At 49.2% G+C, this 24,180-nt stretch overlaps 1 protein-coding gene across 2 annotated transcripts in view; it reads right to left on the reverse strand.

The window, feature by feature from the left end:
• The window catches only part of Stk10 (serine/threonine kinase 10), a 58,921-nt gene that overhangs the window by 13,711 nt on the left and 21,030 nt on the right, over positions 1 to 24,180 (reverse strand). For both annotated transcript variants that reach the window (XM_048333929.1, XM_048333930.1), the window contains exons 3-12: positions 13,901 to 13,949; positions 13,450 to 13,599; positions 7,802 to 7,874; positions 6,695 to 6,889; positions 6,082 to 6,163; positions 5,482 to 5,616; positions 3,791 to 4,345; positions 3,097 to 3,227; positions 1,633 to 1,756; positions 1,077 to 1,256 (exon numbers count right to left, since the gene is read on the reverse strand). In XM_048333929.1, the coding sequence (XP_048189886.1) occupies positions 1,077 to 1,256; positions 1,633 to 1,756; positions 3,097 to 3,227; positions 3,791 to 4,345; positions 5,482 to 5,616; positions 6,082 to 6,163; positions 6,695 to 6,889; positions 7,802 to 7,874; positions 13,450 to 13,599; positions 13,901 to 13,949 (1,674 nt within the window). The remainder of the gene's footprint in view (positions 1 to 1,076; positions 1,257 to 1,632; positions 1,757 to 3,096; positions 3,228 to 3,790; positions 4,346 to 5,481; positions 5,617 to 6,081; positions 6,164 to 6,694; positions 6,890 to 7,801; positions 7,875 to 13,449; positions 13,600 to 13,900; positions 13,950 to 24,180) is intronic.

The following is a 24,180-nucleotide window of genomic DNA, read 5'->3' on the forward strand; positions in this document are numbered from 1 at the left end:
GGCTGGCTGCTTCTTATCCTGCCCTTCCTGTTACTGCCCTTCACTTTCCGTCTGCCCTGAGGGGAACCCTCTGCCACACACTCCAGTCACTGTCATGCTTTGCTCAAGCACATGGTTGAGCAGGTGAGGGCTAAGGACCCTGGAACCATGAGACAATATAAATCTTCCTCTTCAAGTATTTCTTAGGCATTTTCTCAGAGCAACAACAAAGTAACCAGTGCAGACAGAACACTGCCTCACCCAGCCCCAGCCCTGACAGATACTACCCTTAGCCAAACAGCTGATTGAAATTTTTATATTCATTTATACTTTAAAATATTGTATTTCAATTTTTTTGATGACCGATTCTCTGAGGTCCCTTCACAGTTGGTTGGAGTGAATGCCTCGCTTGTCCTGTATCACCTGCCTCTGCTTACTCAGAGGCTCTGAAGGCTTCTGTCTGTAGCCCTTGAGAGGTGCCACCTCCCACACCCACAGTGAGCCTGGACTGGGCCCATGCTCCAGCATGGCAGCTCCTCCAGTCCTCGGCTTCAGACTGGGCCCACTGTTCCTGCTTGCATGTCCTTCCTTGACTCTCCTGAGAGACTAAGAAAGGGTATCCCAGCCTTCCTTCCCCTCAGCAAGAGAGGCAAGGGCTGCTCAATGAGAACCAGATGCCCTTGTTCAGGGCAGGCTGAGATGTCCCTCCACTCACTACCTTGCCACTTCCCCTTGCAACTGGGGTGGGGTGGGGGGAACAGGGCATAGGGGATACTGTGTTTGTGCCCACATCTCATCCACTAACAGAATCTCCAATTTGAAGGGCCACTATCTCTCTCTTCCTTCTGCTCTCAGTCAGGAGTGCCAAGCTGGGAGAATGTGAAAGAAGCCTCCCAATACCACATGTCAGAGCCTGGCAGGGGACAAAGCCAGTATAGGAAAGCAAAAGCCAAAACATGGAGATGCAAATGCTGAAGATGAAGCTGAGAATGCACACAGGTGTAAATGCAGCTGCTCTGAGAAGCTTCCAAAACCCTCTGTTGTGGGATAGGGCTGAGCCTGCAATGCACAACACTTCCACAAGACACTCCAGTCACCTCCTTCTTCATCAGTTTGAGCTGCTCTTGAAACCTGGTGTAGTCCCGATCCTGCTCCAGGCGGACACGCTTGGCTTCCTCCCGGCGGCGCACACCATGGTCTTGCTCCATCTTCTCCACCTGCTGCTTCTGCTGACGCTCCAAGTTCTCCAGCTCTGTGTCAAAAAACTTCTTCTTGGCCTAAATGGAGCAACAGTTCAGAGGAATTCAGCACAGCCTCTCTAAGAGGGAGACAGAAGAGCTCAAAGGCTTTGCTCAGAAGCAGGCTTGAGTTCCAGCTCCAACACCTCTTTGCTATGTGAATTAGCAAGTCACTTAAGATCTCTGAGATTCCATTTTATTTCCATCTGCAAAAGGGAAAACAGACCATCTACCTTAGAGGAGGGCTGCACTGTGTCCCACAGGGTGATTTTCCCTCTAGAGGGGAATCTCTGTGCCTTTGGGAAGCAACAAGAATTGGGCAAAGATTGTGAGCTGCCCCATGACCCCTCTACAACCTCCACTGAAGAGAACGCTTATCAGCAAGAGCCCTCAGGTCTGGTTTGCTCACACTCACATTGATTTCTTGTTCAAAACGCTTGTGCATCTGCTCCAGCTGCAGCTCATGCTTGCTACACAATTGTGCCTGATTCCGGTGCTCTTCCTTCTGGAGGAGTCGGAGCTCTCGAAGTTCCTGGCGCCTGAAGGTTGGATGGAAGGTTGAGGGTTGGATGTGAACATTTCCCACTGAGAAAATGGCCTCAGAGACACATTTTTCAAGGTGTGGGGCATTGAGGGCTGGGTCAAGGCAAAGCTATACCAGTCTTTGGCAAAGACAAGCTGTGGTTACAAGTTAATGCATGAGGCTGCATTTGGCACTGACATTAAAATATGAGTATCTTCAATGTTTAAAGAGTACTTACAAATCTTCAGTAAGAAAAGAAGGAATTTTCTAACCCTCAAAAGAGGTATAGGACATTAGCATACATGAAACAAAAGGCAGTGTCGTGGTCACCCCCAGGGCCCCAGCAACTCCCCTGAAACAAACCCAGTAGTCACCCCTAGTGGCCCCTACGGCCACTCCTCTCACTCTTCAGTTCCCTTTAGAGGCAATCTCTGCCCGGCCCCAGCACTCACCACCATATGGGTGATGACCCATCACTTCCTTCACAGTGTGCGGCACAATTAAGAATTTCTTGGGGCTGGGAATATGGCCTAGTGGCAAGAGAGCTCACCTCGTATACATGAAGCCCTGGGTTCAATTCTCCAGCACCACATATATAGAAAACGGCCAGAAGTGGCGCTGTGGCTCAAGTGGCAGAATGCTAGCCTTGAGCAAAAAGGAAGCCAGGGACAGTGCTCAGGCCCTGAGTCCAAGGCCCAGGACTGGCCAAAAAAAAAAAAAGAATTTCTTGTGTATTGTGTGTTGGTCAACCAGGTTAAGTTTTACCAGACAATGGCTTTGTTTATCTGAGTCACCATCTGTGATGAGTATGTAGATGGGAGTAAAGAGGTAAGGGGGAGATGGGTGGCTGGATGAGTGATGGATGGACAGAGGGTGAATGTTGAGATGGATGAATGAGTGGTTATATCAGTAGCTGATTGGATGAGTAGATGGGTAGGTGCAAGAGTGATAGAGTAGACTGATGGATGGATGGGTGGTGGGCAGAAGTGTGGAAGCATAATGGATGGGTGAACAATTGGGTATATGAATGGATGGACACATGATAGATAAATGGGTAACTGGATGGGTAGGTGATTGGGTGAGTGAGTGATATAAGCATTGGTGGGTAGATGAGCAAATGAATGAACAGGTAACAGGTAGCTGGGCAGGTAGATAGGTGTATAGATGAGGAAGTATAGATTCTCAGGCAAAACTAGTTTCATTTTGTCTCCTCAGCTTCCCCACCTCATACTGTAGAAGGCACAGTACCTATCCCCCTCACCCAAACGAATACTCATCCCTGCCACCCAGACAAGTGCCCATCCCTCTCAGCCCATCCCCATCATTACTACCATCAGTGGTCCTTCCTGAGCTTGCCTGAGAAATCTCATCTCCTCGTCCTTCTTCTCATCTTCACTGATGATCTTGGAGGTAGTAATGCTCACCTCTACGCCATCCACCACAAATTTGCGTGTCCGCTTTAGGGTTTTGTTGTGCAGCCTTGAGTCCTGGCCAGGGAACACATGAAGTAATAGAATTCAGCACTTCAGCCTAGCATCCATGGATAACACAAGGTGAAGCCTACAACCCTCCAGGGAGTGGGGGCATGGGGTCAAGGTGTGATCTGAGTTTCTTCCTCACTGGGTGGAGACCTGCCCACAGTTCTCACTCCCTCAGGACCAGTCTCCTCACTCCTGCACACTTCTGCAGAGCCCAAGTCTGAATCATAGGTGTTCAGGTAAATAGCCGCAGGCTCTACTTGACACGGGCCAGCTGTCATCAGGGTGTAAGGAAGGCAGGATGAGTGTGGAGTGCAAAGGAAAGCCCACACAGCTGCAGCCCTCCCTCAAGCACTGCCCTGGCCACAGAGCCTCTCTCCCTGAAGAGATAGACTTCTGCTCACCAGGACATCATGCATTCCCCACCTCACAGCAGTGCTCCCTGGAGAAAACAGGTAGAGAGACTACTCCAGGTGAATCCAACATTTTTTAAAAAGAAAATGTTTTGCATAGAGTCTACAGGAAGAGAAGGAAAGGACACGATCTAGGACCATGCAGCCAAATAAAGTTACCTTCAGGGACAGGGAGCCCGTCTCTCTGTTCAGAGACAGGTCAGCAGACAGGGAGGAGCTGTAGTCCGTGCTCTCAGAAGCAGACAGCTGGCTGCCACCATCCGAGGCCTGCTGGGAAGGGCCTGGCACTGTGGGGGCCGGGAGCTCCAGGCCACCATTGGCCAGCTTCTCGCCTCTGAGGGACTCCAAGGCACTGCTGTTGGGCCGGTTCTGGCTGGGCCGACCGTGGCTGGTCTTCTGGGGCCTTATGGCTGCAGGATTCTGATCCTCAGAGATTTGCTTCTCCTCAGCCACCTGAATCCTGGCATCCATGGATACAGGCCGGGGCTTCCGGAGGAGCATAGGCACTGGTAAGATGTTATCATCTGCAGGGACCATGTTGGGGGGACTGGTGGCTTGCAGGAATCCATCCCCAGAGGGCTGGCTCTGTGGACCAGCCACACCATCCTGAGTCTGGCTGGATGGCTGTGGGACAGACAGTTCCTGGACAAGCTGATGAGCACGTGGGCTCAGATGGCCTGGCTTAGAAGAGTCCTGAGTGTGGCTCCCCAGTGTCTAGAAAAGACACACAGCCACATTGCTGAGTCAGAGAGAGTGAGCCACATGTGAGTGGCGGTGCTATGAAACAGGTCTCCTCAACCGCTGTTTCTACCACCAATGCCACCTCATTATGAAGATGGCTCCCAGTGTGAAGTGCAGGAAGCCCCTGCCTGTCGAAGCACAGCTTCACTAAGCTGATGCTGCCCTCCTGGGAGGGGAGCCTGAAAGGATGAGGCCCAGCAGCCATCTTGCTCCAGCCCCAGAAATCTGGCTGCCATGTGACTATATTGCAAGTACTTTACTTCCCCCCCCACACCCCCAATACAGGGTTTGGTTTGCAGGCAAGCACTCTACTAACCTAAGTTACACTCCAGCCCCCCACCCCCTTGCTTTTAGTTTGTTCTCAGGTCAGGTTTGGTGTTCTTTGCCTGGGGCTAGCCTGGGATGGCAATCCTACCAATGCCTTTCACATAACTGGATCACAGGTGGAACCCCAACTCTCAGCTTATTGGTATGAGATGGGGCCTGGATTACTTTTTGCCCAGGCTGGCCTTGAACTGTGATTCTCAATCTCAGCCTCCTGAAAGCAGTTGCTCCTTCCCTCCCCTAGGTACAGGGGCATGGGACCACCAACCCAGCTTTCCAGGGACCACAGACTAGAGATCAGGCAGGGCCCAGCCCACAGGATGGGATGTCTGGCCTAAGTGCCTAGTATCAATCCACTGTAATTCCTACTTAAACTAAGCAATGCTGAATGAATTACAAATGTGTAGAGACTCTGCCCCCATGCTCAGGGCAGCGGATGGGGCAAATTGGCCACAGCCTCTTAGCCTGTTGCCTCTATCCCAAAGTGTGCTGAAAACCCATGTGTGAGCCACACCAGGAAAAAAGGCAAGGGTTTTGAACAGTGGGCGATGGGTGTGAGGGCAATCTAGCTGCAACATGTCACCCCTTTGATCACCAGGGCAGAAAACTGGGAGATTTTATGTTAAAATATGGGCATTGGCTTATATCCTCCACAGTCTCAGCCTGACCTTCCTGCAGACCCCTCATGTACCCTGCCATCTGGGGCCCAAGACCTCCATGCTGAGTACAGGGGAAGGGAGCCCCCAGCCTCCCTTCCCAGCCCCACACCTGCTTCCTACACTCACAGAAGTGGCATCCACGGCATCGTCCTCATCCCGGTCGTCCCTGCCATCCTCAATCTCTTCCAGCACCTCAGCCTTGGCCTCAGCCACCAGCTCCCGCAGAGCCTTGTTGCTGGTAACGGTGCTGACAAAGGGATGCTAGGGGCAAGATGTACCTGGTTGGCACTCCTTGTGTTAGGGTGGGAGGAGCCAGGGGAGCCCATCCCCCTAACAAAAGAGGCCACTGGAACCCGAAGTAACTCACAAGCATCAGCTTGGTGAGGAGTAGAGGGGCAACTCACAGCTCTAGTCCAAAGCTTTGTAGCAGCAGGCCACCCCCTCCCAAGGGCACAGTTGGGTGATGTGACGCACACAAGGCTGCTGCTAGCTGGGTCGGGCCACCTGAGTCGACCAGGGAGAGCCCAGTAAAGCCAATCCACTCACTCCCCTGCTGAACTCAGGTAATGCCTAAGGCTTGAGCCTGCACAACCAAGCCAAGCCTGATCCCCACTCTGCAGGAGGCCTTGCCTGGGCAGGCAGAGTGAGGGCTAAGCTGATGACTGATTACTGCCCTGCAGGGGGCCTTGCTTGGGCAGGCAGAAGGGCCAGGACAGGGTCACTCACCTCCAGCAGCTGAGCAGCAGTGGGCCGAGTTTCAGGATTCTTGTCTAGTGCCGTCTTCAGGAAATCTCGGAACTCCACAGACCTGAGGATAGGACCAGTGATGAATTCAGGATGAGGTCAGTGCTAAGTTCCCCTGCTGTAGTTGGCAGCCCCAGGAAGCTAATGCTTCCCAGACACCACCAAGGGGAATGCGCACCTCCTGAGTTCACAGTGCTGATGGCAGGGACAGGTGTCTCACTGTGCATGGGCACCACTGCCTCACAGGGCCCTGTGATGACAGCAGCACTAAGTCAGGACCCAAGCCCCATGTCCAGCCACCAGTCACACTGCAGCCCTTTGCCCACTCAATGATGGGAGCAACATCTTTGGCTTTCTGAGGTTGCTCTTCTGTACAGAGGGCAAGGCCTGGAGATCCTCAGCCCCAACCTCCTCTGACCCTGGAGCCCAACAGCACTCCCCTGTGCCTCCCTGAGCTGCCTGACCATGCCCTGGGTGGGACCTCCACAGCCCGCCCATGACCTAGTACCCATGCCCTGGGTGGGTCCCACAGCCCCATGCCCTGGTGCCCATGCCCTGAGTGGACCGTGCAGCCCCCAACCTCCTTGCACCTCACCACTTGGAAGGTGTGAGCAGCGTGGGGGGATCCGACTTGGCAATCTTGAGCAGGACCCGCATGGGGTTGAGCTCATGGTGTGGGGGCTCTATCTGCGCCATCTCAATCAGCGTGATGCCCAGGGACCAGATGTCAGCCTTGTAGTCATACGGCGTGTCCTTCATAGTCTCACACAGCACCACCTCAGGGGCCATCCTGAGCCAACCAAGTGACAACACAGGTCTAAACCAAGTGACAACACGGGGCTACACCCAGGGACAACATGGGGCTAAGAATCAGGCTCCTGGTGGTGTGTCCTGGATACTCATGCCAAGGGCCACCATCAGCCCACATCAGGGCTGATCACACTCCTGAGCCATGATCTGAATTACGTGACATCCCACCGTCTTTCTTAGAACAGTCTTCGCCTCGTAGCTCCTGCCATGGACTGCTACCATTCCCAACACCTGCCAGAAGACGGCAGCAGCGATCCAGAACAGAGGCCTAGGGAAGGTTGGGGCTATGGAGACTAAGGGATGGAGAGAACACACAGCACTGAAAGACAGGGATGGGAGAGAAAAGGAGAAAGGAATCAAGTGGGGAAAGAGAAAGAGCTAAAGAGTAATAAGCAAGCAAGAAAGAGGGGCATTGAGCCATAACAAACCATAAAAACACAACAAAACAGCAATTAAGCGTGAAACTAAGAGTTCTTTTTCCTCGTGATGTGATAGTTGTAGAAAGGAGGAGTCACAACAGACTGGAGAAGCCAGGCACACCATGTTAGGGCAGGAACTGAATCTGCACTGTGCATCATTCCACCCAACCCCTGACCAGCTACCTGGTGCACAACACATAGACGTGAAATAAATAAACCACACGCAGGACCACTGTCCAAGGGTTCTGTCTGGCTTTCTAATGGAGTGCTTACCCAGTGTACTAGCCCATCCTCACAGCATCTATAAATAGGCTTTCCTGGTTTACTGTGAGGAATCAGGAAGCCAAGAAACATGGCCAAGCAGGGGCTGCTGGCCTCTGCCCTGGGGCCTCCTCCCTTACCACGCAGGGTCACCCTGGGATTTATGTTGATTTTCAGGCCTCTGTTCCACCCCCAGAAGAAATGCAACTCACCAATAAGGCGTTCCTATGAAGGAATCTCGCTTCTGCAAAGTTTTCAGATTCTTGGCAGACACACCAAAGTCAGCTAGAAGACAAAAATCTCAGATAAAATATCTGAGGGCCAGGGCCAGACCTCTACTAGCCACAGTCAGGGGAAAAGGGCCACGACCTGGATGGCACAGATTCCAGAGAACCAACAGGTGCCAGCTATCAAATTGGAGAGCATTAAAAACATGACAGTGTGTAGAGCTGCAGTATCTGGCCAGGGACAGGCATGCTCCTACCTGCCATGTACAAGCTGCTAACAGACTTCAGGAAAACCATCCGGGTAATAAACAAGGACCTTGAAAACACCCCTACATGTGATCTAATACTTGTAAATGAAGGGATCTACTTAAGGAAATAATACAAAAATATAATCAAGATGATCATCAAAGTTCCCTTATCATAGTAACAAATCTATGTGTGAGGCAGTCCTGGGGCTTGAACTCAGGACTGGGGCGCTGTCCCTGAGCTTTTCTGCTCTAGGCTGGCAATCTACCACTTGAGCCCCGCCTCCACTTCCAGCTTTTTGGTGGTTAATTGGAGATAAGAGCTTCGAGGACTTCCTTCCCTTCCTGTGCTGGCTTCAAACTATGATTCTCAGATCTCAGCCTCCAGGAGTTAGGATTATAGACTTGAGCTACTGTTGTCAGGCAATAGTAGCAAATCTTAACCAGAACTTCTTAGCTATGTTTTTTTGCAATCATTTTATGTACCTTACATAAAATATCCTGCCTTTTTCAAAAAGGATTTAGGAAGTGCTCTCATGCTTGCGCTCTCTCTCTCTCTCTCTCTCTCTCTCTCTCTCTCACACACACACACACACACACACACACACACACAGAAGAAAGAGAGGAGAAAGGAGAGAGGAGAGAGAGAGAGAGAGAGAGATAGGAAATTAACAAGCCAAGAAATACAGTGGCACAAGCCTGTAATCCAGCACTTAGGAGACTATGGCAGGAGGATCATGAGTTCAAGATCAGCCTGGGCTACATAGTAAGACTGTCTCAAAATAACCAAGGGTTGCCTGGGAGCTGAGCCTGTCTGGCAAGTGAAAGTCCCTGAGCTCAAATTTGAGGGCAGGGATATATCTTACTGGTAGATTGCTTGCCTAGCTCCAGGGTTTGATCCCCAGCACTACAATAAAAATGCCATGAAATATTTTACCCTTTTCATGTACACTAACATATATTTATCAACATGTTTATATATAGGGTTAAGTGGAGACAAGAAGAAGGCTTGGTTAAAAGCACTGAATGACCTAGAGAGACATCACTGCTTGATTGGCTGTACATGGGTACAAAGACCAGACCAGCAGATCCTCATACTTTCTGAGTTCTGAAACTTCGTGTGTAGGAGTTTCTAGATTAACAAAAATAATGATTTATCCTTAAATATCTCAATCTTCCTTTCCAGCCCCAGCAAAGAGAAGAGCCTGGTGCTATGGAGGGAAATGTCCCCTAAGACTCCTGTGTCAGCCAGTGTTTCCCGACAGAGTCTGCTCATTTACAGCCAGCAGTGACCCTCCAAGACACACTGTCCCGTCACAGCCTCACACTATGGCCAGGCAGCTTTGCAACCCCAGCCAGGCAACCAGCTGCTGCTGACTCAGAACTTCAACTCCACAAGTTGAAAGCTTATTGACTTATTGATTTATTTATTTTGCCGGTCCTGGGGCTTGCACTCTAGGCCTTGGCACTGTCCCTGAGCAACTTTGGCTCAGGCTAGCACTCTAGTGATTGAGCCACCACAGTGCCACTTCTGGCTTTTTCTGTGATTAATTGGAGATAAAGAGTCTCATGGACTTTCCTGCCCAGTCTGGCTTCAAACCATGCCTCTCAGATCTTAGCCTCCTGAATATCTAGGATTACAGTTGTGAACCACCGGTGCCCAGCATCAACCACACAAGTTGAAACCAGGCACAAGAACCAGACTCCACGGGGGCACATCCAGGCACTAATCAGCACCACAGGGAGCCAGCCTGGCAGAGAACACAGAGACCAACTGAACTTGTGCCCCTCAGACATCTCATGGTGCAGTAGGGAAACAGAAAGACGTGATCAAACCAGTGTCCACTTATAGCTTGGGAAGAAGGGAGCAGCAGTGGGATGAGAGTAGACAGAGGGAAGAAAGAAGAGGAAGGAGGAAGGGCCTAGAAGAGGCCTAGCAGCCCCACTGAGTAGGACCAATGGTGCTGGGGTGCGCATGGCCCTGCTAGGCCTCCTAGTAGAAATGGGCCTGGGGTCCTCTGGCATCAGAGTCAGCCTGGGCCCCTGTGGACTCACCTGTCTTGAAAACTCAGTAAGCAGTATGCAATGTTTGTTTCTTCCCAGGAAATCTCCTGGGAGTAATGATAGCCACTCAGAACCAGGGTGAGTCTCAGAGCTGGTGCTTGCTCTGTCACTACCCTGGGCCCTGCAGACTCCTTTCTGTGGAGGGAAACAAGACAGAATTGCCTGCTTTCACAGTGACACAGAGGAGCCCAGGGCCTCCCTGAAAGAGCACCAGGAGGAGATCGGGAAAGAGCAGCTAGTTCTTCCCTTTCAGCCTCCCACTAGAGGGCCCATCCTGAGGTGGGGCTCTCCCAGGCCTCAGAGGCCTATGCTCCCTGCCTAGAGTGCTGTGGTCCCTGCCCCAGAGGACACAAGGGACATTTCACCTGTGGCCTACTGATGGAAATAAAGCAGGCTGGGCAGCATGAAGGAAGGAGTTCCACTGGAAAGGGCACTTCCTGTCCCTGCTCTGCACAGTGCTGGCCTGCATGCCTCTAGAGCAGGAAGCACTGAGCAGGTTGACACAGGACCAGTCAGTGAGCACAGACTGTTACGAGGCTTCCACCTCACCCTTCATCCACTTTTGGGGAAAATATCACATGGAAAGGTCTAGAAATAATTCACAAATACAAAATAATATATGTTATACTGTGTTGTTGTCACGGTTCTATTTTACATTAGTCCTTGTTGTACATCTCTCACTGTACCTAACTTATAAAGTGAATTTACGTATGGGTGTGTGGTACACACAGGTAAACTTCCACACAGGTGTGTGGTATATACAGGGGTAAACATCCACACAGGCATGTGATACACACAGAAATAAGCTGCATAGGCATGTGTTACACATGGAGTGAACGCACACAGGGGTGAACATCTGCACAGGTGTGTAATATACACAGAGGTAAACTTCCATACAGGCATGTGTTACACACAGGGTGAATGCACACACGGGTGAACATCCACACGGGCATGTGGCACACACAGGGCTCAGGACAGCCTGCTATCCACCTTGGAGCCTGTCTTCTGTGGATCAAGGAGGAGCACTGTAGGTTGGAGGAGAGCTGGTTCTCTCTGCTGTAAAATAGCATGTTGCCCTAAAAAAAGAACAACGCTGCCCTGGGATATGCTCCCCTGGAAATATGTCTACAACATCTGCCTCAACCATGATGCTCAGGTTACAGAGGACATGCTCCAGAGCAAGAGTCTGCCTGCATCTGAGAGGGATGACAGGTGTGCTACATGACATGACTGTACTTCAGAGGGATGACAGGCACACTGTGTGACACGGCTGCACTTTAGAGGGACGACAATCGCACTGTGTGATACAGCTGCATTTTAGAGGGACGACAGGCATGCTATGTGCCATGGCTGTATTTTAGAGGGACAAGTGTGTTACGTGACATGCACCTCCTATAGGTCACAGGCCACACTCAACAGCAGCCACCTCCCTTGGTGTGAGGCTCACAAGGGCCCGATACTTTTATTTTATATACTTTTACTCTTTCTTTTTTTTTCTGGTACTGAGGATGAAACTCAGAGCCTTCTACTTACTCTGCTTGCTAGTTTAGCTGGCACTCTACCACTAGAGTCATACCTCCAGCCCAGCTTCTTGATGATTATTTTGGAGCTGGAGCCCCAGCTGGCTGTGAACCTCTATCCTTCAGATCTCATCCTCCTGAGGAGCTAGGATTACACACGCGAGCTACACTTTTAGTCTTTAAAATGTTGATATGGACTCCTTTTATGACTTAAAAAACAACAACACAGAAATGCATCTAGCAACACATTTCGGGGTTTGTGGGTTTTTAATTTTTTTCTCTCTGAAGTAAAACCCAGGATGTGGTGAAACAGAACTTAGCAGAGGGAGTAAGCAGGAAGAAGAGTGTAAGGGGAGTGAGCAGGAAGGAAGGCACCTGACCACAAATGGTGAGTCTAACTCGGGGAATCAGTCTACCTGGGAGATTCTCCCTCTCAAAGAAAGAGGCTCAGAGACCCATGACAAGGGCCCCTTTCACAGCATTTCTGCATGGAGAACAGGAAGGAGCCTCCTAAATCTCCAACAAAGGACTGTCAAAGGTAAATTATGTTGCACATTAAAAACAATCACTTCTGTGAGGAAGACATGGGAAAACACAGTGCTAGTATTGCAGATTAGTTAGAGAAGACCAGAACATTACATTGAGGCAAGCTGGGCACAGAAAGACAAGTATCCCAAGCTCTCACTTATGTGGAGTGCAAAAGTAGACGGAAGCTAGAAGTGTGTGGAATAAGTGGACAGAGGGTGGTTCACAGACATAGTTGTGGCCCCATTTGAGAAACCAGTACTCCACAGCACAGGAGTTCACTGTGAAATTCAAAACAGCTGGCAAGAGAGGGCTCTGAATGTTAACTCTAAGGCAATAGACAAACCAGTTACCCAATGGCATCAGGGCTCATATACAGAAATGCACCAATACACCACATGTAGCTATGTGACTGTGTGTTGATTAAAATAAAGGAAGGCTGGAGTCTGGAGATATAGCTCAAGGGAAGAGTTCAAGCTTTGCATGACCTGAGTATGACCTACAGCACCACAAAATATAAAAAATAAATAAACATTAAAAAGGCAGACTAGGGCTAGAGGTGTGGTTCAAGTGGTAGAGTGCTGGCTGTGAGCAAGCCAAGCAAAACTGTGACATCTTGAGTTCAAGCCCCAGTATCTGCACACACAAAAAGACAGACTAGAAAACTGTACATTGTATGAACCCAATTTTCTAAATACATTTTCATCCTATAAAAAGTAAATTATTAGCCAGTATGAGTACTTATAATCCTAACTACTCAGGAGACTAAAATCTGAATGGATCACATCTTGAAGCCAGCTAGGACAGAAAAGATTATGATACTTCATCTCCAAAATATACAGCAAGAAGTTGGGCTAAAGGCATGGCTCAAGTGGTGAAGTGCCAAACAAATGAGAAAACTTAGTAATCACGAGTCCCTGAGTTCAAATCCTGATATCAGCAAAAACAATAACAACAACAATAAAACCAAAGGGTAGTATCTGTTGAGAATCTACAAGGTGCAGAGACTTATGTATGGCATCTGTATATAGAAATGTCTATGGGTGATTCTGCTCATTAAGCAAATCATTTCACCCGTGACCCTGTAGGGCAGGAAGAGGCATTAGCCTCATTTTATAAGTGCCAAAGCTGAAGTTAAGAAAAATTAAGTAACTTGCAGAAAGTCACATGAGTGTGTTCTTTCCTGCTCTCCCATATACATGTGCACAGGGAAGACCTGTGGATAGGGGAGACACTGCAAAGAGGCAGAGCTCAGACCCCCTGCCACCTTTGCCCTTACCCAGCCGGATGTCACCCTCGAGGGTCATGAGCACGTTGCCAGCCTTCAGGTCACGATGGATAATCTTCTTGCTGTGCAGGAAATGGAGAGCCTCCAGCATCTGACGGCACACAACCTGAATCTGGGGCTCCGTGAGGCCTCTGTCCAGCTCTAGAAAAGAGGGGACTTTTACCATCCAGTAGCATCCACTGTAGACTCTGTGGGCTGAACCTGCCTCAGGCACAAATGGCACAAGCACTGTCAACACTAAGGACCCAAGGAGGACTGGCTTTGCCACCTGCTCCAGGCTATGCTCACACAGGCTCTGCCCCAGGCAGTGCTCATACAGGCGCTTGTCTCTGGTATTTCTCTCTCTCACACACACACACAGAGGTCACGCACACACACACACACACACACACACACAGACTTCTGGTATCATACATACATGTGTACTCCACTGAAGACTCACCTAGCATGATGGCATCCACTGCTCCCCCTGGGCAAAACTCGATCAAGATCTGCAGAGAACACAGCACAGTTACAGCAAGGTGGACCCTGTTCTGGTGGGGAGATTCAGATCCCAGGCCACAGTGCCTTGCCACCCAGGCCCCTCCTGCCCATGGCCTGTTTCATCTGCCCCATAGCCCTTAGAAACCACAAGAGGTTAACACCAGGGGAGTGGCCTGCATGCTTCATTTTTCAGAAAAAGAAAAACCAAGTAATCAGGGCTGGGGATATGGCCTAGTGGCAAGAGAGCTTGCCTCGTATACATGGCCCTGGGTTCGATTCCCCAGCACCACATATACAGAAAACGGCCAGAAGTGGCGCTGTGGCTCAAGCGGCAGAGTGCTAGCCTTGAGCAAAAAGAATCCTGGGACAGTGCTCAGGCCCTGAGTCCAAGGCCCAGGACTGGCCAAAACAACAACAACAACAAAAAAAAAAACAAGTAATCAGGGAGACCCCAAACTTCAACACAAGCCTCTCTGGTCAGGCCTGTACCCTGTCCCTCCAGACTGTCCAGCCTGAACCCACCACCTGCTGCTGGTACTGTTTCCTATGCTGCAACCACAGCCAAGAGCCTCCAAGGATGCTGTCCCTACCTAGGATCTCAGAACCCTACACCTGGCTCTCCCCCTCCAATGCCCAGCAGATACCAAGTAGGAGCCTGAGGGCATTGGGTCAAGAGGGAAAACTAAGGCTCAGAAAGGGGCTGGGACTGATCAACACCATAAAGAATTAGTGGCAGGACTAGGGTTTGAACTTAGGACCTTGAGCTTTTGCTTTACCACATGAGCCCTAGCCCTTTTTGCTTTTTTTTTTTTTTTAATTTTATTTTTTGCCAGTCCTGGAGCTTGAACTCAGGGCCTGAGCACTGTCCCTGGCTTCTTTTTGCTCAAGGCTAGCACCCTGCCACTTGAGCCACAGCTCCACTCCTGGCCGTTTTCTGTATATGTGGGCTGAGGAATCGAACCCAGGTCTTCACTCTTGCCACTAGGCCATATTCCCAGCCCTCCTTTTTTGCTTTATTTATTTTTACAGGGTCTTTCCCCCTCCTCTCCAGCCCCTCCCAGTTGGCCTTGTACTGAGATCCTATTGCCTGCCCTCTTGTCTGGGATGGCAGACATAAACTACCATGATTTGGGCTTGTTTATGAGATGAATATTGCTAACTTTACAGCCTAGCCTAATTTCTATCTCTTGAGTAGCTGGGATTACAAGCAAGAGACATCATATCCAGCCTTCTTTGGACATACATACATACGTATACACACATCTAAATATCCCTTTGAACTTTAAAGTGGGCAAATTGAAGACTGGGATATATCATAAACTGATCCACCAATCAGATGGACACACAAATTGCATGACCATGTCTGTAACTGGGACTTTCCAGGTAGACAATGTTTCCCTACCAACTGAACGAACTTCCTGTGAGGCAGAGGGAAGTGAGGAGTAGTTGGAGTGGGTGATCAAGCGGTCCCAAAAGGTCCTAGAAAAGGATCATTACAGTGACAGCCAGGTAGCCTTCTATCAAACTACTGGTGTAGATGACAGTAGAAAAACTACCTGAAATTCCTGGAAGTAGAGGAAAGAGCCAAGAGATTCTGGAAAGGAGTCAAAAACTTGGAAGAAGATTGAGTTTCCTGCTTTTGGGCTTCTATACTGAGGATATATAGCTAACATGGGCATTAGAAATATTTTAGAGGGCTGGGGATATAGCCTAGTGGCAAGCGTGCCTGCCTCGGATACACGAGGCCCTAGGTTCGATTCCCCAGCACCACATATACAGAAAACGGCCAGAAGCGGCGCTGTGGCTCAAGTGGCGGAGTGCTAGCCTTGAGCGGGAAGAAGCCAGGGACAGTGCTCAGGCCCTGAGTCCAAGGCCCAGGACTGGCCAAAAAAAAAAAAAAGAAATATTTTAGAAAGAGAAGAGAGAAAATGGGACTGAAAATGAAATAATAGAAATATGACTGAAAATGTCTACTGCACTCCTACCTTGGTTTCTCCTCCTCCTTTTCCTCCTCCTACTCCTCTTCCTCCTCCTCATCTTCCTCCTCCTCCTTTTCCTCCTCCTTCTGCTTACACTTACTAGGCACGCATTTGACCATTTGACTGAGGCCTCCAAGTCCTTCGCTTTCAGATTGTGCACATCGGGTCCTGCTTTGTCTGGGCTGGCCTTGAACCATGGTTCTCCTACTTCTATCTCCTGATTACACACATGTACCACTATACCAGCTTGAAAATGTCACAAACTGGATGAAAGATATTTATAAATGAAGAAGCTGAGCAAAATAGCAGAATACACACAAGATAAAGCATGGCAAGGCACTTCATACTTGTTTTGGTTTGGATGTGGTTTGTCCTCAAGGGTTGTTAGTCTTCAGTGTGTCAGTGATTCATACCTGTAACCTTAGCTACTCAGGGGACTGAGGGGTGGGGGGGGAATCTTGGTTTAAAGTCAGACCAGAGAGAAAAGTCCAAGAAACTCTATTGCCAATTAGCCAACAAAATGTTGGAGCAGAGATGTGGCTTAAGTGATACAGCACTAACTATAAGCAAGAAAGCCAAGCAAGAACATGAGGGCTCTGAGTTCAAGCCTTGGTATAGGCATGCATGGGCGTGTGCGTGCACATGCACGCACACACGTGTGCACACACACACACACATACACACACACAAGTAGTAGGATTGTTACAAGGTGGAGCCTAGTGTGAAGTATTGGGTCATCACCTTGGGAAAGGATTAATGTAGATCTCATCGGATGCAGAGACTGGCCCCTCCCTACTTTCTGATTTCCTGTCTCTCCGTGTGGTTTCTTTCACACCCGTTCCTGTCCTTAGCATTTCATCAGAACAAAACAGATACTGGTATCCTAATTTTGAACCTGCAAACTATGAGCTAAACAAAAACCTCTTTTTAAAATAGATTGTATAGGACAAAGAAAAGTCCCATGACTTGAGTAGGTCTAAATTACATCTCCATGAGATTTAGAATATTAACTGGAGCCCATCTTGGTTTCCCAGTGCATCCTCTAATAATCAGTGGTTGTCAAATGCCAGCTTGCAGTGCTAGATGTATATCCCAGCCAAGGGCTGCCATTTTTAAGCCCATCTCCCACCCTTGCATTTCTAGGACTTGTCACTTTTATCCTGTTCTACAAAAATAAATCCTTGCTAAAACTAAAAGAAAAAAAAAAAGATTTAGTTGCAGGTCCTAGGCTGAAAAACATGTCTTCTAACCCTGGCCACTCATTCACCCATTCATTCATCCATCCATCCATTCATCTATTTATTCATCTATTTATCCAGATCAGGAGTTAGTGAGCTCTAAACTGGGAGTGCACAGAATGCTGGATGTAACACTAGAGCCAATAGCAAACATGCAGCCCAGCGTCTGCTACCGGCCATCTTGTAGTCATGCAGGAAAGAGGAGGGCAGCAAATTACAGAAAAACAGAACAAGCACTGCTCAGAACCCACCTTCCTGCTGACCATTCCAATGAAACAGGCAGCTAAGGAATTTGTTCAACTGTTCAGGTTACTCTTGAGTTAAGGTCTGCTCCACCTTATACTCTGTACAACCATCTTGCTATTTTCTGCCTGGACCATCTTTGACAAATTCAGCTGTCAAGAACCTAGCCTGGGGCTGGGAATATGGCATAGTGGTAAAGTGCTTGCCTCATATACATGAAACCCTGGGTTCGATTCCTCAGCACCACATATATAGAAAAGGCCAGAAGTGGTGTTGTGGTTCAAGTGGTAGAGTGCTAGCCTTGAGCAAAAAAAGAAGCCACAGACAGGGCTCAGGCCCTGAGTTCAAGCCCCAGGACTGGGAGAAAACAAAACAAAACAAAGAACCTAGCCTGGGCTGAATGCAGTGGTGCACACTTATTATTCCGGCTACCTGAGAGATGGAGGCAGAAGAATCATGAGTTTGAGGTCAGGGTCAGCCAACATAGAACTCAGTGATACCATACCTGGGTGTTTATCCAAAAGAACTGAAGTTCAGACCTCAGCAAGAGCTGTCTTAGTGTGGGCATATTTGTGCCAGCACAATTCATAAAAGCCCAGGTGCAGCAAACCCATGTGTGCACTGGAGGATGACTGGATGAAGACAACACCATGCAGCACGTAACAGAACATTATGCAGCCCGAAAAGAGAAGAAAGTTCCACAGCACCAGACAAGGTGGACAGACCTCACAGACACTGTGCTCAGTGAAATACACCTTATGTACAGACAGACTGTAGACTGGCTGCACATGAGGTTTCTAAAACCATCAGATGTACACATCCAAATGAAATGGTGGCTGCTGGAGCTAACAAAAGGAGGAGATGAGGGCTACTCATCAATGGGATGAATAAGCTCTATTGATCTGTCAAACACTTCACCAGCCAAAAACCACATACTTATAAGAGATATTTGTTGAGACATATTCTAATCACAAGAAAATTAAAGTTTTATAAAAGACACCAAGGTGTGCCTGCCCTGGCATGTCCACAGCGACAGTTCTAGGCCCACCAGTCAGAAGCAGGTCTCCAGCACAGCCCACTTCCTCCTTCTACACCCAGAGCTCTAGGTAGCCCCAGATGGGGGCTTGACAGCAGCCTGGAATCGTTGGCCTTCTTCTCTGGCTGGAGGCCAGTGGAAACCATAGCTGCATGCTGTCCAGGATTCCTCCTCATTTAGATTAAGCAGCTGGTGCCTAGCAGCAAAAGGAGGACCTTGCTCTGCTGCCCCGAGGCTCCAGCACCTCTCCAGCTGTCTCTGAATGAATGAGTGAAGCCATCGGACACCTGCTCTGACCCAGCATTGTCTTTGTTGCTAGGTACACAGCAGAGAAAGGACAGTGTCAGAAGTGTCAGAAGACCAATATATACCCCATTACCCCCGACTGTGCCTGCCCAAGCAATGCGCTGCCCTCCCCTGCCCCTCCCACCACTGTGCTGGCCCAGCTCCATTCCAGAAGCAATGCTCTACCTTCTTCCCCCAGCTTCCTCCAGCTGCTCTGGAATTGTGACAATCCAAACTGCTCTTGAGATGTACAAATTAAGAATTAGCCCAATGCCAGGTGCTGGTGGCTCATGCCTATAATCCTAGCTACTCAGGAGGCTGAGATCTGAGAATTGTGATTCAAAGCTGGCTGGAGCAGAAAAGTCCACAAGACTCTTTATTTCCAACCAATCACTAGAAAACCAGAAATGGAGCTATGGCTCAAGTGGTAGCACACTAGCCTTGAGTAAAAAAGGTCAGGAACAGCACCCAGGCCCTGAGTTCAGGCCCCAGGACTGGCACATGAATGTGCACATGCACATGTGCGTGAGTGAATGTACACACAGACACACAATCATCCCAACAGCTGCCTGCACCAGAATTCAAAAATCTCTCCTCTTGGGGGCTGGGAATATGGCCTAGTGGCAAGAGAGCTTGACTTGTATACATGAAGACCCCGGATCGATTCCCCAGCACCACATATATAGAAAATGGCCAGAAGTGGTGCTGTGGTTCAAGTGGCAGAGTGCTAGCCTTGAGCAAAAGGAAGCCAGGGACAGTGCTCAGGCCAGGACTGGCAAAAATAAATAAATAAATAAATAAATAAAATCTCTCCTCTCACAACAGGACTAAATGTTTACACTGAGCTGCTGAGCTCAGCTGTTTTCCACTCTTATAACACAGAAAACATCAAGTGTACAGAGGTTTTACACTTATGTCTCACTCCATCCACTCAATCTCCCTATGAGGGAGACAGTTACCAGTTTGTCGCCTGTGCTGCCTGACTCAATTTGAGAGAGCATTAGGTAACCATACCCTATGCAAAGTGTTTTGCAAATTACCTGCTCCATCTTTGAAGGAGGTTCTTGGGATTTCTGTGAGGGTTAAATAGGATGCTGTGTGCTGGAACTTAGCACATGGTTTAGGAGCCAGTAAGTCAAAGCTGGATAATATAACCATTATTACATATATTCATTGAGATGCTTTGGTCCCATTTTAGATACAGGGTAACTGAGGCTCACAAGAATTAAGATTATCTGGGTTCAATTCCTCAGTACCATGTAAAGAGGAAAAGCTGAAGTGGCGCTGTGGCTCAAGTGGTAGAGTGCTAGCCTTAATCCAAAAGAAGCCAGGGACAGTGCTCAGGCCATGAGTTCAAGCCCCAGTACTGGCAAAAAAAAAAGAAAGAAAGAAAAAAAGATTATGGCTATACAAATAACAAGTGGGAGAGCTAGGACTAGAACTTCCAACAGAAGCATTCCAGTGAGTACCCATCCCTGCCACAGGGAGCCTTCATCACAAGCCCTGAAGTGGGAGAAGGGGGCCTGGGTGTCCTTGCTCCACTCTTCAGGGCCCCACCATCAGCACTCACACACACCAAGTGTGCCTGTCGCCCAGGAGCACACCATCAGCACAAACACATACATAAACACACACACACACCAAGTGTGTCCATCACCCAGGAACAAGCCAGTTAGCACACACACATGCCAAGTGTGCCCATCACACCATCAGCACACACACACACTAAGTGGACCTGTTGTCCAGGAGCACACTATCAGTATACATACACTAAGTGTACCTGTCACCCAGGAGCATATCATCAGCACACACACAAAGTGTGCTAGCTGCCCAGGAGCCATGGGAGCCACGAGTCCCCACCCAAGCAAGAGAAGTTTGGACCACCTTCAGGCTTAGATGTTAAATTCTACAGCTCTCAGGCCATGTGGCAGGATCAGGGCAGTCCTGCAGGCTGTCTGGGCTGTCCCTAACAGAGAGCCAGAGCCCTTCCAGAGTTGAGCATCAATCCCAGGGATCCCATTTTCCTGGCATGTGGGCTCACTCACCCCCTCCCTTTCTCCTCTCTTCCCTCCTCCTCCTCCTCCTCTCTCTCTCTCTCTCTCTCTCTCTCTCTCTCTCTCTCTCTCTCTCTCTCTCTCTCTCTCTCTCTCTCTCCTCTTCTTTGGAAAGTACTCACACTTAAAACTCAGGCACTTGGAACTTGCTAGGTGGGTGCTCTAACAGTTGAGCCACACTTCCACCTTCTCCCATCCATTACTGAACAACCTATTTTTTAGTTAATGTCTTGTTTCCTGTCCAGGACCCAGCTGAACCAAATCTCCCTATTTTATTCTCCCCACTAAGCCAAGATAACAAGCCAGAGGACAGCTTTAGTTCTTTCTGCTCAGAGAAAGTCTCTAAGGATGACTTGGAACACCAATCCTCAGGACCATAGCCTCTCACATAGCTTAGCTAACAGCCATGAGCCACTGGTGTTCCCTGGCCTTTTGAAGCCAGCACCATATGCTAGGTACACACAAGTGCTCAATAAATAAATTTGGGCATTTATTTACAAGCTCACGTCTATAATCCTAGCTACTCAGAAGACTGAGATCTGAGGATCACAGTTTGATACTAGCGTGGGCAGGAAAGCCCAAGAGACTCAACTCCAATTAACTAGCAAAAATCTAGAAGAAGTATGGCTCAAGTAGTACAGTGACAGCCTTAAACAAAAAGCCAAGCAAGAGTGTGAGGCCCTGAGTTCAAGCCTCAGTATAGGCACAAAAATAAATAAGTATGGGCAAAACATTTGGAAATAAAATTAAATAAGCTGTACCCAGGAATTCTAGACACAACCATAGCCTGGCCACAGTCCTTCCATGGTGCTACCCTAACCCCATTCTGCCCTGCACTTCCAAGCTTCTTCCTCTGAGAAAAATGAAGCTTTCAATCTGTAAGGCCACTTGCAGTGCTGACCTCTTAGAGTTTGAGTGACTGAAGCCATTTCATCACTGAATAAGTCTTTGTACTTGCAAGATCCATTGGTGTTTTCCATTCCTGGAGCCTAGTGCCTAGTGTAATATGGAGGTCAGATCTGGCCAGACAAAGAGGGCAGAAGCTGACTCCATCTCCACTATCTCCCCAGCCCCGTCTGCTCAGAGGCCCGGGAAGATTCCCTCTCCTTGTAAACAATAGTGCCCCCGCGGAATTGGTGTACCAATTCTTGATGGGCGTGCCTGGATTCCTACAAGAAGGGAAGTCCCATCCCTAGGTAATGGGAGTTCCTGAACCCCAAGAGACAGGGGCAGCACATGACCTATAGGTTACTGAACCTGTCTGTCAAGTGCTTGGAACTGGTTGCTTCCTGTGACCCTGCCCCCCTGACCTGACCCTATTTAGGGGCAGGAGAGCTCAGGCGCCATGACGCCATGCCCCATGTTCAAGTATTGCGTCTGTCCTACCCATGGTGTCTCAATTCAGCTCTCCATTGGAGCTGAATTGGTTTGTTGGTACTTGGAAAGGATCTTCCAGCAGTAAGTCTCTGTGCCACTGTCCTGTTCTGTGTTATATGTTTTTCTGAAACCTAGGACCGGTCCATCCAGAACTTCCCCAATAAATTCATCTTTTTACTTGAGACTGTCTCTGAGTGGTGGACTCTTGGAGGAATGGGGGATGGCCCCCTCTCTCAGATACCATTACATCTAGCACAGATCCATTGACCTACAGGGGCTGCTCCCCAGACCCACAGATGCCAGCACCACCAGGGCACAGTCCCTTTATCTAACAGAAAAGAACCCCCACCTCCATGCACCTTAAGTCCTCTAGACACCTAGCAATAACAAGAACCACTCACAGCACCTGAGACAGTGCTCATGCTCCGTGACTGACTCAGACAGTGGTCATGCTGGGTGACCTATAGAAACAGTGCTCACAATTGGTGACCAACACAGACAGTGCTTACGCTGGGTGTCTGATACAGTGCTCACGCTCAGTAAATAGCTGCTGTGCTTTGTTGTTTGAGGAATAACAAGGGAAAAAGCCTCTATACACTCAGTACAAACACAATGGGGAACTGGCAGATATGAAGGGCCAGGTGTACATGACCAGTAAATGTCTGTTGAAATGGGGAATAAATAAATATGAAAGATATGTCAGTGGCCTTAGGATACCCAGAAGTTAGGGAAGAACAGCCAGGTGACTGACATAGCTCACAGGAGATTCTGTAAACAAAGCCCATCAAAAGCATGCTTCTCCCCCCGCCACCCACTAGTGGAGGTGATGCTTCCTCCATGTGTGGGACTATGCAGAACATCCTGTGAACATTACTTAATGCCATGAGCAACTGAGCTCGCTTCACAGATAGACAAACAGATTTGGCTGGGAAGGGGCAATGCTGAAGCCCCCTCAGTTCCAGGTTTAAATGACTCCCAGACACAGAACTGACAAAACTGTACAATCACAGACATGCCATATGCCCACTCTGGCCATTTCTTTTGGGGGAGGTGAGGGCTGGTGCTTCAGTCAGCCCTCCCATCCCTTCTCAAGATGTACTGGGCCTCCATACTCATCAAGGTAGAAGACAGAAGTTTGGGGTTATACAACCAAGCTTGTAGAAGGAAGTCCTGGGACACAAGAGTCAACACAAAACTACCCTGCTTATCAGCTGCCTATCCCTGTAGGTATGGTCTCAGAACCTCCCACCTCAGAGCAGAACAACAAACCTTTGAATGAGTGTTCATATCCAGTGTGTTCACCCCCGCCCCCAGCTCACAGAAATGAGGGTGCTCACACCTCCAGCCTCACAGGAATGAGTGTGCTCATATCCCAGCCTCACAGGAATGTGTGTGATCACATCCCAGCCTCACAGGAGTATGTGCTCACACCCCAGCTCATAGGAATGAGTGATTGCTCATACCCCAACCTCACAGGAATGTGAGTGCTCACATCTCCAGCCTCACAGGAATGGAGCCTTGTTCTACCCTACCTACCAACTCTGCCTTAGGTGAGGAGGAAACCCAGACTTCCCAGAGCCTATGGGCTAGGCAGCTGGCAGGAGGGTGCTGGTGCGTGCGTGCGTGCGTGCGTGCGTGTGTGTGTGTGTGTGTGTGTGTGTTGGGGGCTGGGGGCTGGAGTGGCAGTTCTGCCCAGGCAATGGGAGAGACTGGACTCCAGGGAGGCCCAGCCTTTCTGGTACACTCTTTACCCTCAACCAAGATCCTTGCAGTGAAGGTTTTGTAACCATGCTACATCGCAGCCATTTCACACAAGAGGAAGAACCTTGACAAAGTCCAAAGGTGCTTGCTCAAGTTGCAAGGCATCTCTGGGATGCAACAAGTGACTCCGCCCATGGCTGGCTGACTCCTGGCCCTGGTTGGCCTAGAGGCCAGGACCCTGGCTTTAGGGTTAAAGTCCACAGTGTTTGAGGCCCGTCACCACTCAGGAAATGCCAGGACCCAGTGTGGGATCCATCCTAGTCCAA

The sequence above is a fragment of the Perognathus longimembris genome, chromosome 25 (genome assembly GCF_023159225.1).
Source record: "Perognathus longimembris pacificus isolate PPM17 chromosome 25, ASM2315922v1, whole genome shotgun sequence".
NCBI classification, from domain to species: domain Eukaryota; kingdom Metazoa; phylum Chordata; class Mammalia; order Rodentia; family Heteromyidae; genus Perognathus; species Perognathus longimembris.